General features: G+C 43.1%; 2 protein-coding genes across 4 annotated transcripts; both read left to right on the forward strand.

Annotated features, from left to right (window-relative positions):
- Window positions 1–84: 84 nt before the first annotated feature.
- Window positions 85–6,541, forward strand: ttll4 (tubulin tyrosine ligase-like family, member 4). The gene is made up of 17 exons (XM_083903292.1): window positions 85–140; window positions 260–317; window positions 1,673–1,791; window positions 1,906–2,016; window positions 2,298–2,374; window positions 2,838–3,032; window positions 3,151–3,233; window positions 3,350–3,478; window positions 3,564–3,686; window positions 3,874–3,972; window positions 4,724–4,858; window positions 4,929–5,069; window positions 5,151–5,250; window positions 5,340–5,550; window positions 5,636–5,703; window positions 5,809–5,873; window positions 6,311–6,541. The coding sequence occupies exons 1-17, from the start codon at window positions 89–91 to the stop codon at window positions 6,474–6,476; spliced, it is 1,932 nt and encodes a 643-aa protein (XP_083759418.1). The 5' UTR covers window positions 85–88; the 3' UTR covers window positions 6,477–6,541.
- Window positions 6,542–9,871: 3,330 nt separating this feature from the next.
- Window positions 9,872–15,479, forward strand: prkag3b (protein kinase, AMP-activated, gamma 3b non-catalytic subunit). Of its 3 annotated transcripts, none has more exons than XM_083903201.1 (14): window positions 9,872–10,164; window positions 10,483–10,552; window positions 10,636–10,784; window positions 10,871–10,952; window positions 11,036–11,197; window positions 11,290–11,348; window positions 12,272–12,317; window positions 12,419–12,470; window positions 12,576–12,702; window positions 12,836–13,001; window positions 13,104–13,141; window positions 13,228–13,374; window positions 13,490–14,432; window positions 15,147–15,479. In XM_083903201.1, the coding sequence occupies exons 1-13, from the start codon at window positions 10,147–10,149 to the stop codon at window positions 13,604–13,606; spliced, it is 1,233 nt and encodes a 410-aa protein (XP_083759327.1). In that variant the 5' UTR covers window positions 9,872–10,146; the 3' UTR covers window positions 13,607–14,432; window positions 15,147–15,479. The 3 variants fall into 3 exon arrangements, with proteins under 3 accessions (XP_083759327.1, XP_083759328.1, XP_083759329.1); XM_083903202.1 differs by having other exon boundaries at window positions 13,490–13,583; XM_083903203.1 differs by lacking the exon at window positions 11,036–11,197.
- Window positions 15,480–15,899: the final 420 nt, after the last annotated feature.

The following is a 15,899-nucleotide window of genomic DNA, read 5'->3' on the forward strand; positions in this document are numbered from 1 at the left end:
TCGATCGATTCAGTTCCGTTCACTCTCCCTTCACCAATCTCATTCTTTTCCATTGTTGTTGTTGTTTGTTTCCAGACAGGAGTGTGTTATGCAGGTGGATGGAGTCGAGGAGGAGCTTCCCGACGAGTGCAGTGAGGAAGGTAAGCTTCTGTGATTGGCTGGTAATTAGTGAGCTCGATATCACCTTTTTTTCAGCTCGTTCTTCGTAATTAGTTGGTAAACAATTGATAATAGTGCTTCCTGTCTGTGTTTTCATCAGATTCAGACTCGTCTTCCATCAATGACACTTCGTCGACAACCTCCATGGGCCTCTCTGGGTGAGATATGCTGTCTTCAACACACGCATCCTTTTATTCCCGTTTACTTCTGTTTAAGAGGGACAAAACTTGCTTAACTTGTAATACTTTATAAACAATAACAGCTGAAAGAAAGTGCTGTACATCAGAGATGAATAAAATGTATAAAATACTGTAGAAAGTATAAAAACAACACAAATAAACAGGTCATACAATAAAACTGATAAAAATCACTACTGGGTTGAAAGCCAAAGAGTAAAAATGGGTTTTCCTACCGCACAGTGTATTTAATAAAGTATACTACTACTACTACTACTACTGCGTCAAAATCCACATCCGTCAGTCGGTGTGTGGAATCTCTGTATCACTCTCGCTCGCTCACTGTATTGTTATTGGGACCTGAAAGCATTAGAGCACGGTGGAAAGATCTGCTCCATTGTGTGTGTGTGTGTGCACCATTGTTTTCTGGTGGAAACGGCCTCAACGAGTTAGAAATCCCCACCAAAGTCCCGGAGCCGATGGATTCTCCCGGATTCCGGATAGGGACCGCTATTCAGTATTCACATGTTGTTTTTTAACCCCAACCTGCTGATTTGTGTATGTGTTCATTTACATGCACCCACCCACCTTTCTGCTCTCCACCCTCTCCTGAAAGCTATAGTATGTCGAGTATAGAGAGAGTATAGAGTAAGTTGGAGGGTGTAATGCTTTCGTATTTGCACGCGCCCGTCAATGGTGGAAGGATTTTATTTAAATCGTCGTCTCCTGTTGCTTCGCTTCATCCTTAAAGGCGTCTTCCTTCCTTACTATGACCGTCACGTGAGTGTGTTTTTATTTCATTTTCAAGTGCTATTTTGTGTGTGAGGAAAATCCAGACTTGCTGCGACTCTAACCCCAAACTCAAACACACACCACAGGACTTGTTTACACGATCGTTTGAGCGTCCTCTCAGCCCGTGTCCAACTTGTGTTACAACCCGTGTGTGATTAGATCTCAGCTTCCGTTATTTAGAAGTTAGAAGTAACGTAACCCTCCCAGCTCCTGCTTTTTACTTTTTAATCTTGTTGTTTTGCGAGACCTCGATCGACTCATTTAGTCTTTACAAGCCGAGCAGAGATGTGGTGACAACATGATCTAGATCTTAATTTTCAGCTATTTTGATCAGTTTTCCTGATTTCTCAGCTTCTTAAATGCGAAGATTAACGCTGAATCTATGTCACCTTTTTATTTGTTATATACACAGAATTTAACTTCACTTAAAGCAGACTTTTCTTGTGGAAAAAAAAAAGATCTAGATAGTGATTTGATTAAAATGAACTGCATTCTATAAAACCGAATACAGATGTAAGAACTTTTCCCTTCTCTTTGTTTCTCAGTATTGAGGAGCCTATGTCATTGGGGGCAGAAGATGCTCGAGAGGAGCTACCGGCGCTGGTTCCCAGTTTGTTCCCCCGAGTCTCTCCAACGCTCTACTTCTGCACAGCAAATGAGAAAGGTCAGCACAAGTGTGTCTTCTTTTTTCTATGAAACAATAAAGGTAAAAGTAGGAAAACTTAAATATACTATACCGGAAATGGTAATAAAACTCTCTGCATGACGTCCTCCACAGTCGAAATGCTGCCCGTGGAGCAAAGGCGACTGTTGAAATGGAAGATGAGCACAGTCACTCCGAACGTGGTCAAGCACACCATCGCCAGGTCGCACTTCAGAATCACCAAGAGTAAGTGAACCACAATCTAAATGTTACATGTTTTTAAATAATTAATGTTCATCAGAGTAAAATGACAGAGGTTTTAGTAAAGAGATGTCTAGGCGTTCTCTCTTTTGGCACCGTTTGAAACCATCTGTGCAATTTGAGATTTCTTAGGTACCAAATTATTAAACCCCATATAATTTTATTTGCATGTCACTATTGGTCTAAGAAGAACCAAGGGACATCGCGTCAAGGGAATTTTGTATTTCAAGATGTGATAAATGATTGCCATCTTTGTATTTGTGTAGAAAGTAATGACTGGCTGGGCTGCTGGGGACACCACATGAGGTCCGCGGGCTTCAGGGCACTTGCAGAGCACCAGAAGGTGAGAAACTGGAGATGTAGGAGGCCCTGGTCAGTGTGTGTGAAATGATCAAATGATCATCTGTAGAGCTGCAACTAACCATTCTGTCCACCGTCGATGTTGATCATTTGAGAATTGAGGTTATGAAATAGACGATATAAACCTTTCAGTGGCTATCAAGACTAAAAATGTGCTATATACACTACTGTTCAAAAGTTTGGGGTCACTGATTAGCAAACACAACGTACCACTAGAACACTGGCTATGGGCCTCTATACACCTATGTTCATATTCCATTTAAAACCAGACTTTTGCAGCTAGAATAATCGTTTACCACATTAAATATGTATAGAGTGTATTTCTGATTCATTTAATGTTTTCCTTCAAATATAAGGACATTTATCAGTGACCCCGAACCCCATTTACCATCAGCCTCTAAATCATATTTAACCCCTGCGTTATTTGTTGTTTGTCTGTGTCCCAGTTGAACCACTTCCCAGGGACGTTTCAGATTGGCAGGAAGGACCGTCTGTGGCGAAATCTATCCAAGATGCAGGGGCGCTTCGGCAAGCCGGAGTTCAGCTTCTTCCCACGCACCTTCATCCTCCCTCAGGACATCAAGCAGCTCCGCAAAGCCTGGGAGAACGGCAGCTCGCGGCAGAAGTGGATCATCAAACCCGTACGTTCTGCGAATGTCAAATAATCAAGTTGTTGTCAAGTTTATTGTAAATGAAAAATGATTTATTTGTCTTGAAACTGAAAATGTGTCATATTTATATTTCCTTATCCCTTCATAGCCTGCTTCAGCCAGAGGAACGGGGATCCAGGTCATCCATAAATGGAGCCAGATGCCCCGGAAAAGACCTTTACTGGTCCAGAGGTAAAAGGCCACTTTTCCAGAACCTGAAAACACAACAATATTATTATTCAGCTTGTTCTTGTTCTGACTGTGTGTGTGTGTGTGTGTGTGTGTGTGTGTGTGTGTGTGTGTCACAGGTACCTCCACAAGCCCTACCTCATCGGCGGCAACAAGTTTGACCTGAGGATCTACGTCTACGTGACGTCCTATGACCCGCTGAGGATTTACATCTTCACCGACGGCCTGGTCCGATTCGCCAGCTGCAAGTCCGTTTTCTTCACCGCAGCCAATTCAATGATGGAGGAAAGTTAAAGTAAAAGTAACAAAGCTTTTGTTTTGTTTTTTTAAAAGGTATTCGTCTTCCATGAAGACTCTGAGCAACAAGTTCATCCACCTGACCAACTACAGCGTCAACAAGCAGAACTCTGAATACCAGAGTAACAGCGACGACAAGGCCTGCCAGGGACACAAATGGTAACCAAGAAATGGGTTTTATGTTTGTGTCGAGGGAAAAGATAGAGGGTTTAATACTTATTGGGGTTACGTAGACTTTTTCCAAACTAATTAAAGGTGAAATGGACAACAGTCATTGATGATAGGAAAATTACACCATCTGAGTTAGTGTAAGTTGTTCTTTTTACAAGTGATTTTGTGTTTCCAGGGCTTTGAAGGCCTTGTGGCATTATCTTGGTTCCCAAGGAATCGACACCGGTCCGATATGGGAGAAGATTAAGGACATTGTCATCAAAACCGTCATCGCGTAAGTTTTCCCCTCATTAATCCAGTGGATTTTCTACCTCAAGCTTTATAATAACTTTTATAGGGAAATAGAACTTGTTTATATTATTGTTTTAAATCTATAGCTTCACAACTTAATAAGTCATCAGGTTTCCTCAGTACCTTTTAAATATTGTAAGACCCAGGTGACTGATACTTCCCTCACCGTTGTCAAAGTAGATATCAGGCATTTTCGTGTTTGAATTGACCTTGAAACATTTAGTGTATTTAGCTGTAGAGATATAGAGATTTTCAACAAAATCTAAACTCGGGCCTTCACTTTTTCCAAAAGTCAAATTTGTGTTAATATTTATGTGACAGGTTATTTAGATATTCCCCGCTCTCCACCTTTTCCTTTGCCTTTGTTTTCACAACAAAACTAAGACATTAAACCTCCATTCTCAGACTATCACTTTTTTTTGTTGATAAATTCAAAGTGTATCCAACTGTGCTTACTGCACCCTCTACTGGACCACACGGCAATTACATCAGCCAGTGTGATAGGCTGAAAATCCCTCTTTGAAGTGTGTCTGGGGAAGTTATCTATTGAAAGGTGTTTGAACATGAAGTGAGTTCACAAAATAATGAATAAAACTCATAGTCATTACTGTGTGGAAACATGAAATTGTCAATTTTGTGGCCAGTAACCCCAGACGTGGATGTAAATGTATTGAAACGATAACGGTGGAATAATAGACCGGCCTTTCTCCTTCTCCCGTTTTGTCGGTTGCCAGGTCTGAGCCGTACGTCACCAGCTCGCTGAAGTCGAACGTCCGGTCGCCGTACAGCTGCCACGAGCTGCTCGGCTTCGACATCATGCTGGACAAGGACCTCAAGCCGTGGATCCTGGAAGTGAACATATCACCAAGGTAGCACCCATACACACACAAATACACATTAAAAAAAAAAACATGCTATAACTTAATGTATTATTTTTAGCCTCCATTCCAACTCAGAGCTGGACATTTCCATCAAAGGCCAGATGATCAAAGATCTCCTGAACCTGGCCGGTTTTCGTATTCCGCAGAGAGAAGACGTGGTCGCTACGTGCGGCAGCAGCACCTCTAGCTCCACCAGCAGGTAGGGAGGGGAACTCATCTCCTTCATCTCCTACAGAGCTCTTGCAAATTTTACATCAAGTGTGTGTTTGTTTGTTTGAAGTCTGTGTGAAGGGAGCAGGGAGAGAACCAGCAAACCAGAGCTGTCCCCCGACGAGAAGGTTAAACGGGCGTTTTACGTCACGCAGCGCTGCGCTGACCAGGTAAACGAACACTGACGAGCAGAAATGAAAGCAAAGCGAAGTTATATAGCAGTGAAAGCAGCTCACTGTCTCCCTCCCGTCTCCGTCAGGGCTTCCGCTCCACAGTGTTGGACATCCTGACTCCCGAGGACGTCCGCACGCTCGCCGAAAGCGAGGACGAGATGAACCGCCTGGGGGACTTCGAGCGCGTGTTCCCGTCGCCGACGTCGTCTCGCTACCTCCGCTTCTTCGAGTGTCCGCGGTACCTCAACATCCTCATGGATCAGTGGGAGCAGAAACACTGGAGCAGCAGAACGAAAGGTTCCTCCTATACTGAAACAGAGAATGACTCAAAGGGGCAGAGGAAAAACACAGAGTTAAACCAAATGTTGTCTCGTACGTGCAGGTGTCGCTCAGCTGCAGGCTCTCTGCGAGAAAGGCGTCCATTTGGGAACCGGCGAACCTGCTCATGTCGTAAGTAAATGCATCAAACGAGGACGATCACGACCAGAAAATGACTTGATTTATGTTTCATTTATTTTTTGCCTCTGTGGCCATGTTTTTGTTTTTGTTTTGTAGTGGTCCAAGTGTAGCTACATTTCCAAGTTTGAACCCCAGCAGCAAAACCCTGATAGTCAGTCCAGGTACACACACACACACACACACACACACACACACACACACACACTTGATTCCCGCTTGCAGTAGAGTAACAATATGGTAGGAAAGTGGTATTAAGGTAATAAATACATCCTGTTTCCATAGTACCCACCATAGCAATAGTAAAAGGATTAAATACAGGTTTATTATTTGGTAAATATCAATATAATAATATCAATCAAGAGTATTACCTCAATATTACGTGTTTGTTTTTTTCTACAAGCTAAAATTATGTCTTTGTTATATGAAGCAAAGAATGAGGGAAAATATTCACATTTTAGAAGCTAAAACAATCAGAAATCTTGTTTTTTAATAATGAATTTTACATTTAAATAATGCATGCTCTTTGTTTGAATGAACTGTTCTCGTTCCGTAAAAGTGAAAATGTTGACGTTGAACGCACCCCTATCCTCTCATCCAGCGCGGTGGTGGTGGTGAGTCGTAGCCAGTGCTCCCTTGACGACGCGGGCGGCGGGGAAGTGGCTTCGGTCTCCAGCCTGCCTGTTTCGCCAAGTCCCGGGTCCAGCGTCGCCAGCAGTGCCTGCACAAGTCCTCAGCCCGACTGCAGCCACAATCTGCTGCCCTAACTACTTTGCTCCGCACAGACGATTCCGGTTTGCCAACGTGTGATGCTCAGGGTCTTAGTTTAGCTCTATCCTGTATCCCCCCCGCCCCCCCCGTAACAGAATTAAAGTGAAGTGCTGCAGGAAAGACCTTGTGATTTTTGTGCAGTGTGGAGGAACTTCTTCATGATGGAACCCTTTTTTTTTTAGTGCTCAAAGAGAGTTAACAGCTGATCCTGCAGCCAGACTTGTTGTTGAGTCGGTGTTTGGTGATGAATGCACCACAAGTTGACTTTGATAAAAACAACTTTTTTTTAACCCATTGAATTGACTGTACATGCCAATTACTGTATCCTCCAGCCTCAGTCAATGGTTGAATGTGTTCTTCGAAGCTATTTTGTGAAGTTAAAGTGTGAAAATCGTCCGTCATCTGTCACACTTAGCTGTCGGGCCGCAAATAACATCGATTTTTTTAACATCTTTTCATTATTTCCTTAGTTAATTTGCCTTAGAAAATGGTCACGTTTGCACAATGTACTGTAGAATCATACGCACAATGCGTTATAGCTAAGAAATTTCTTTGCATTGCCATTTAACCCCTGTCATATCTGCACATAATTAATCCTCACTGTGAAAATGGCATGCAGGGCTTTGTCACGAGTTTAACAAAGCAGTGTTTTACCTTACAGTGGAATACGGTGGTCCAGAGTTAAGGTGACGACTTACAATGTTACGCCGTTGTTTACTTTTAAGAAGCCGTTTTAAAGCGACTGTGACCACACCAGTTTCACATTCCTGTCCTTATAGACTTTGAGCGGCGGGTGTTTGTGTTTGAAAGTGGAGTCGAGGACGGAATAGAGGGAAGCGCGCGAAGAGAGGGATGCTCTGAGCTCGCCGGTTCTGTGGCTCTGCGGTGAGTCAAAATGTCTGCAGAATCTTAACTGTGCACGATAGTTTGCTGAACGTTGCCAAAATGTGACTCCAGCAGCATAATTTAATCTGACGAAAAAATACATCCAGACATTTTGCTCTTTCATATGTCGCTTTTTTTTTTTTTTTTTGCACCGCCATGTTGGCAGGAAAAACGTCTGCAAAAATGAACAGCACCATAGCTGTTTTAAAGCCAAACTTTAAATTCTATACCTGATTTTCTACACCTGCAGTAACTGGACATATTCACCTTTTTGCTTAATTTTCTCTCATCCCACCCACATCCCAATATAAAACTGGAAAAGCACTCGGAGAGCGCAGACCTCCACCAAGGGAGCGACCCTTTTTAGCAACTAAAAATGGTGATAGCATTAGATGGCATAGAATTTAATCCAAATCCGCTCGTGGCTTTTCGAGTTACGTTGCAAACAGACAGACAAACAAACTCCGGCAAAAACATATACCTTCTTGGCGGAGGTCAAAAATGTGTAAAATAAGCTAGCTGTTTTAAGCTCCGTCTCTCGGGATCTTTGGTGATGTGAACGCCGACCTAAAGATAAGAACGGTGCAACTTCCTGCCAAAATGCCGTCGTTTTGGTTTCGCGCGGCGCAAGCTAACGTAGCGCTGTACTTTAACCGCGTAAACCACACAAGAAAAACTGCTGTCATTCCTGCTGTCGGGAAGTCGCGTATCGTGAAGGCGAACTAGTTAACAGACGAGAAAAAAATGTACGACTTAACTGCTGTGCAGCGTCGGTAACGCAGTCGTTTAACTCGTATCGTCCGATCAGCTGCTGTAAATAACGACTCTGAGGGCTGATTCAAACAATGACCGCATAGACGTTGGGCTCTGTTGAAAAAGTTTGTTTTGTTTTTTAAATTAACAACATATTTCTAACAGCAGCAGACTCCACCTTTATCAACTCACTAGGGCCGCTTTACAGAATTTTGTACGATAAAAGGTTAAATATTAACTCATTGCATTTGAAGGGGAACATAATCAAAATGTTACAAGTGCAGTAAAGTAGATGGTGATATTTTTACTGTTTATATATATACATAAAAGAAAAAGGGGGCGGGGCTGTGTGACTTGCTCAGGATGATCATTTCAAAATAAAAGTTATTTGAGGTGCAAATGTGGATTTTTTTTTATTCTCAGTTTTATTTGTTGTTTTTCAAACTTTTATCTTTGTCATAGTTTTCCAAATACCTTTTTTTTTAACCGTACAAAATATGAAAATTCCTTAGTTTAGTCGGATATTTGAATCGGCTTTTAATCCTTTCGTCACTTGTAGGAAGAAAATTCTAAGTAGTTTTCCATGCACATTTGTATGCGTACAAGTACACACACCTGTGTACATGTACATATGTGGACAGAACTGCGAGGACACGGACTGTTACCGAATGTGTGTCAGCACTGAAAATAGTTTGTTCACTATTAATATCTGAGCGCTGCTACTCTGTAAGCGGCAACGACTTCACGTTCACTATTATTAGCAAGGCTCTGTGTAACGGGGTCGGAATTATAACTCCTAATCTGTCAAGAGTATTATTTAACAAAAAAAAGGTCTCATGGGGATGAGTGGAGTGATTTTAAAGCACATTTTGACACCCAACAAAACGAGTTGCCGGGATTTGCTGCGCTGCGTTCGGAAGCCCGATTTAAATCGGTTGCATTCGTGTCGACTTTATACCGTAGACGATGAGTTAGATTTGAAGAATAACACACAGTTAACGTGATTGAAGTTGGTTTTGGTGACTTTTTAATCCATTTCTTTTTTTTTTACTGACATTTATATCTGCATGTAAAGTCAGAAGAGTCCACTCGGACTATAAATAGTTTGACCCCGTGAAATTGGAACCGACAATCCCTTAAAGCTGCAAATATCTCTCTCACTTTATTTGTGTATTAACGGAGATGATTGGAATGACGTGGAACCGCTGTGTTTGCTCCTCAGCAGAGCATTTGAGCATTTTCTAGTTCATCGCTTTTTTGGTTTTTAACAACCTGTCGGATGTCCAGAAACACAACTTCTCATTATTAATACCGCCCTGGCTCGCACTGGATCAGACATCTTCAAACTTCACTTCATAGTCTGGTAGTGCAGTGGTTCTCAAACTTTATATACCAAGTACAACCGAAACTGTACGTGCGGTGTGGATCGGGTGAGCCACGGGACCACCGTAGTTCCCTTAAGTGCTCAGGTTTTACACACTGGACCTTTAAATGCAAATATGGACACTGTAGGTCAAAGGTCAACGTAACCTCACAGTGTGTGTGTGCGCTATATGTGGGATTAAAGGAAGTGATGACATTTAAGTGCTAAGCGTTGATGTAATTTGAGTTTTATGTCAATCACTGGCTCTCGAAGATCTCGTTGTGTGTTTGTAGCTCCTCCTTTTCTGTCTTTCAGTGTTGTCCCCTCCCACTCTCCCCTCTCTCTTTCCCCCCCTGTGCGAATGCCACAGGCCTCTCACCACACCAGGTCCAGATTTAGACCCTCCTCAGTCTTTCCCAGACATTCACACCCAGCTGTCTATTTGCTGCCTGGTTCCTGCCAGCAGTGATTTCCTTTGTGTGTCCGGTTCCTTCTCCTCTTCCTCTTCGCCATGCATGGACTATTTCGTCCGCGTCTTCGTCTGACATGGTAGCAGGTGGTCTGGGACGTTTCGGGTGGACAGAGCGTTGGTTCGATACCCGGGGGGTTTTGCCTGTAGTTGTTGCTCCACGGAGGCCCGACTTGCCTCCACCTATTCTCCAGCCATGGATCTTCTTCCAGAGGTAAAGGCGCTTCGATGGCTTGGGTCTGTCAAATTCTGTGATTATTGACAGGATTCTGGGACTAAAAGTACAGTATTCAGACCCTTTGCTCTGTGTGACACTCGTATATTTAACTCAGGTGCTTTCCATTTCTTCTGATCATCCTTGACATGGTTCTACACCTTTATTGGAGTCCGACTGTATTTAATTAAATTGATTGGACTTGATTAGGAAAGGCGCACACTCGCCTATAGAAGACCTTACAGCTCACAGTGCAATTTCTGCTGCACTCAAGGTTCCTATCTATACGAAACTAAGCTAATGTTTATCTTCATCCAGATCCCATTATTTGAGATGGACGAGGATAATGATGATGAGGAGGAGGATGTTCGCCCAGTGATATATGGAGGTAAATGTTTAGTTTGGTGCAAATGCTGAAACGTATTCATATTATCAAGAAAAAAAATTATGAAATACTGCCATTGTTTTCAGGTGCCTGTACGTATGCGGCACACCCCGTTGCGCCACCTGCAGGCCCGGACCCTGACGCGCACGTATACATGAACTTCATGAAGAGTCACTGCTGCTACGACACCGTCCCGACCAGTTCCAAACTAGTCATTTTTGACACAAAGCTGCAGGTATAAGAAAACACTTTCAAATGAAAATATAAAGACAATCTACATTTTTACTTATTGTTTCAGAAAAACGTTGTTCTTTCCTTCAGGTGAAGAAGGCCTTCTTTGCTCTGGTGGCTAATGGTGTGAGGGCAGCGCCGCTGTGGGACAGCAAGCTTCAGTGTTTTGTGGGTGAGCCATGATTCGTCTGTAAACATCTGCTAAAAAAGTTATTCTCTATAAAAAAACTGTGCGTCACCGGTTTCTTATTCTAGTTCGTGTGCTATCGTTCAGAAGAAAGCAGGTCAGCGCTCCACGCCAACTCGCGTGTTGTGTTTCAAAACACCGCTGGCTCGCTTACCGCGCAGAGCCGGTGTGGTGTGGTGTGGGTGTCTGCTTTCAACGTGTAATTACTGCTTTAAACACGCATATCAAATGTACGTCTTTAAACATTGACTTTTAACCTGAATTAAGTCGTTTTCTCGTGTAGCTCACGTCTGACTGTTGTCTGTATTGTGCGTCTGTGCAGGTATGCTGACCATCACTGACTTCATCAACATTCTCCATCGGTACTACAAATCTCCTCTGGTGAGCTTTGAACTGTGTTGTGATTTATGGATGTTTTTTTTTTTTACTGTACAACTTATTATTACTTATATTATGATAGCATTTCATACAGTGTTTCTATTTTACTATGTGAATGAATCACTTTCTTTCAATAAATTTGTATTAAAATTGCTATCTGTCTGGTTGCTTGATTGTCCGGTAGATCAATAGCCTGATTGGTTGTTCAGTTGGTCAGCCGATTGGTTGGGTGATTAGCTGATTGGTCAGTTGTTCGGATGGTTGGTAGGTTGATTAGTCAGTCGGCTGGTTGGTTGGTTTGTTGGTGGGTCAGTAGGCTAGTTGGTTGGTTAGTCGGTTAGCTGGTTGGTTGGTTATTTGGCCGGTTGGTTGTTGGGTGGTTATTTGGCTGGTTGGTTAGTTGGTGTGTCAGTAGGCTAGTTGGTTAGTTAGTCAGTTGGTTGGATGTTTGTTGGGTGGTTATTTGGCTGGTTGGTTAGTTGGTGTGTCAGTAGGCTAGTTGGTTAGTTAGTCAGTTGGTTGGATGTTTGTTGGGTGGTTATTTGGCTAGTTGGTTAGTTGGTGTGTCAGTAGGCTAGTTGTTTGGTTGTTTGTTGGATGGTTATTTGGCTGGTTGGTTCGTTGGTGTGTCGTCAGGCTAGTTGGTTGGTTAGTTGGTTGGTTGGTTGTGTGTTAGATGGTTATTTGGCTGGTTGGTCGGTCGTTTGGTTGAGTTGTTGGTTGGCTGGTCAGTTGTTTTTTTCATTTGGTTAAATGTTGGTTAGTAGGTTGATAAGTCACTTGATTGGTAGTTTGGTTGGTTGTCTGGTTGATTGAATGATCAGTTAGTCAAATGGTTGGTTGGATGAATGTTCAGTTGGTCGGTCACTTGAATGGTTGGCTGGTAGCTGCCACTGTTAAAGCTGAAATATCTGTTTTGTCACCAGGTTCAGATCTACGAGCTGGAGGAGCACAAGATAGAGACATGGAGAGGTCTGTACAACACAGTCTGTATCTAATCTGTATAATGTCTCAAGTGTTAAAAACACAACAACCCTTGTGAGTAACTTGAGTTTCCGTCTCTTTCTTTGTAGAGATCTATCTGCACTCGGTTAACAGACTGATCAGCATCACTCCTGAGTCCAGGTGATGACAACCCTTCAAAAAACGCAGTGTTTTTGTCTCATGATTGTACTTCCTGCTCTGCTGTCACTGTTAAAATCCAATTCTCAAGTTTTATTGTCTGCTCAGTCTGTTTGACGCCATCTACTCCCTGTTGAAGAATAAGATCCACCGGCTCCCGGTCCTCGACCCAGCGTCAGGAAACGTCCTCCACATCCTCACTCACAAACGCATCCTCAAGTTCCTACACATCTTTGTAAGCAAACGCGCATGCACTCGTCGTGAAGACTTTTCCAAAGCCAGAGCTTGTGACACTCAGAACTCAAGGCTCCATCTGTGTCCTGGAATTCAAACGGGTCATCACATTCAGTATTTTCCTCCTCCTCCAGGGATCTATGATTCCTAAACCCAGGTTTCTTCAAAAGCGGATCAGCGAGGTAGCGATCGGTACCTTCAAAGAGATTGCGACGGTCCAGGAGTTGGCCTCGGTTTATGACGCTCTGACTATTTTTGTCGAGAGAAGAGTGTCGGCTCTGCCCGTGGTCAATGAACAAGGTTACCAAGTTTTCACGCTCACATTCTGTGCATCGGTTCCCCTAAAATGTTAAGATTTTGTACTAAAAGCGCAGCGTTTCTCATCTGTATGTTTCTCTCCAGGCAAAGTGGTGGCTCTGTATTCGAGGTTTGACGTCATCGTAAGTCAAATTTTCTCACATCCGTCGTCACTAAAACTCCGAAAACCGACCGCCGACGGCTAAAATAAATGCCGTTTCTTACGCAGAATCTCGCCGCCCAGAAAAGATACAACAACCTGAACATGACAATGCGGGAAGCCGTTGCCTCCAGAGCCTGCTGCGTGGAGGGCGTCCTCAAGTGTTACCCTTATGAAACACTGGAGACCGTCATTGACCGCATTGCAAAGGCAGAGGTGATGCATTCATGCGTTCATTTCAGCTGGTTTTATCCATCTGTAGAAACCAGGGAAGGTTCAAAAACTGCATCGATGCTGATCACTTCACCACCTCTTTGTTCTTCTCTGGCAGGTGCATCGTTTGGTGTTGGTTGACAAGGACAATGTGGTGAGAGGGATTGTTTCTTTATCTGACCTCCTACAAGCCCTGGTCCTCACTCCTGCAGGTATTGATGCACTGTACTCCTAACGCCAACCCTTCCATACGTCCCTCGCGCTCTCTTCCTCAGTCCCTTTTGGTTTTCTGCCCGTTCCAATCAATCTGCCTTCGAATCCTTGAAAGCTTCACGCTGCTTCTGGCGAGCGACGCTCCTCCTTTTTTCCTGCCTGCCAAACTCTTCTTCATCCTCCTGAAGACTATGGGGATCTTTTCCTCTCCTCTTGTGAAGTTTCCTGGTGTCAAATTCCCAACCTTGCCATTTCTCTCCTGCTTCTTTTGAGCTTTATTCCTTATCAAAGAACCTCCTGCTGCTCATCTCAAATCCATCTCCTCTGAATCTACAACGTTGACAACATCCGAGCAACTAACCACCTCTTCTAAATCCTGCTTTGTGTATGCATTGTAAACCAAAAACCACCGATCGGAGACCTCATCTGGACCTCATATTGATGTATACTTGCCAACATCCTTACACTTCTTTTCAAACTTTCAAGCATCGAACAAAATTAACCACATTCCCAAGACACTGCTAAGACCACCTCTGCACCTTTTCATGGGCAAGCTTGAAGCCCTCCTCTCTGAAACCTTTGCCGTCTAATAGTTCATCTTCTACTCGCTTCTTCAAAACCGCTCCGTTCCTGTACCTCCAACGTCATCCTTGCCCAAGTCCCCGACGCAAATCTTCCAAAGCTTCGTCTGACCTTCGTTACCAGTCGGCCATCACCGAAAACCCTCCATACTTTCTCCCGAGCTTGCCTCTTCCATCAGTGGGGCCAGCGTCTTCATTGTCCAGCTCCTCCTCTGAAACCGCCACCACCACCACCACCACCTCCTCCTCATATCCAGCACAACACAGGTAGGAAACACACGCTTAGCTGCAGGCGGTTGGTTGTCTGAGCTTGCATCTTCACTTTCCCAAGGTCTGGCTGCTGCCTGTTGTAGTGTAGCTTGCACCTTAGCAATAATGGCATCTACATTGTTTTTCATGGGCTACACAGACAGCAGACAAGGAATCGTTGTCTTTTACAGCAGAGCTTTGATGAGAGAGCCAATGGGACGTAGGGAGGGATGTATTTGTGTTTAGGTTTTTGTGGTAAAATAAAGTCTTACACACTTGCAGAACCTAGCTTTTACTCCTGATTCCTTACCTGGCATTCGTTCAGTTTGGTAATGTCTACATTTCTGTGTAGCTGCAGTTGCTTAGAAAAGGCGCTTTTAGCCCATTTCTGTATGAATTAAAAGTATTCGTTTGACTCTAGGAAACTGATAATGGCTCTCGCGAAGCTTTCCATCGTATGACTTGATCTTCATCACCACATAGAAGATGCCATGCAACAAGGACAGTCTGAATTTCAAATTTCTCTACATGTTGTTCATTCATTGCATTTAAAACATAAAAGACTTGGTCACTTCTGCTGATGAGGATCATGCCATAAAACCAAAATCTGCTGAATAGCTGACCTTTGTTTGCTCAAATGCAAAAACGAGCCTCTACGTCATATCAGATTAACCATCAACACAATGTGTACGTACAGTAATCGTTGTCTCGTTTCATGTTTCTTCCCCACAGATACTTTGCAGTGTGAGAGATGATCCTCTCAAGACTGAAGAAAAAATATGAGATCGGAGGCTTCTTGTGTTTATACAGAGCACCATGATTTGCAGCCGGAGTGGAGAAGAGAAGCAAATACAAGACTGTTTGTAGTGGAAAGAAGCTCAAACAGCGACTTCCACAAATTCACCTCCACGACAAAGAATAGATTTTTTTTTTTTTGTGTGTGTTTTTTTTTTTTTTTTTAAAGCTGTGTCACGTCGATTGAGTCAAACAACGAAAAAAAGATTGAGAATGATTGACATGATTTTTGTAAATGCACTTATGCTCCAAGCACTGTGAAAAATAAAGAAAAATGTTGCAATGTGTGCAAATACAATGCATCCTTATCTTTTTGTTTACCTGATAGTTGTAATATTGTGGACAAAAAACACTTCCTAATGATATATGGTGATTAGTGTTTTGGCTCCAGGTAGAACCTTTATAAAAAAATTTCTACCTGGAACCCTTTTGGAGGGTTCCACCAAGAACCCTTTTAAAACCCTTTATTCAGGAAAGGGGTTTTAAAGGGTTCTCTGGATCAAAATGGTTCTTACTGGAACCATTAGTGTTACCAAGAACCCTTGAAAAACCCTTTCTTCGGAAAAGGGTTTTTCAGAAGCAAATGGTTCCAGGTAGAACCTCAGCCCTTGGAGAAAGAACCCTTTTGGAACCCTTAATTCTCAGAGTGTGGAACCATGCAGCACTTGTATTGTTTGCCGTTTAAAAGCT

Source organism: Microchirus variegatus (assembly GCF_963457635.1).
Source record: "Microchirus variegatus genome assembly, chromosome: 16".
In the NCBI taxonomy this organism is placed as follows: Eukaryota; Metazoa; Chordata; class Actinopteri; order Pleuronectiformes; family Soleidae; genus Microchirus; species Microchirus variegatus.

Bases quoted from the DNA above. Each gene is read 5' to 3' on its own strand.
- ttll4 (XM_083903292.1), top strand. From the start codon at position 89: ATGCAGGTGGATGGAGTCGAGGAGGAGCTTCCCGACGAGTGCAGTGAG. The intron at 5,251-5,339 runs GTAAACGAACAC...CGTCTCCGTCAG, and splicing joins CGCAGCGCTGCGCTGACCAG to GGCTTCCGCTCCACAGTGTT. The intron at 5,874-6,310 runs GTACACACACAC...CCTCTCATCCAG, and splicing joins AACCCTGATAGTCAGTCCAG to CGCGGTGGTGGTGGTGAGTC.
- prkag3b (XM_083903201.1), top strand. The intron at 10,953-11,035 runs GTGAGCCATGAT...TTCTTATTCTAG, and splicing joins CAAGCTTCAGTGTTTTGTGG to TTCGTGTGCTATCGTTCAGA. The intron at 11,349-12,271 runs GTGAGCTTTGAA...TTTTGTCACCAG, and splicing joins GGTACTACAAATCTCCTCTG to GTTCAGATCTACGAGCTGGA.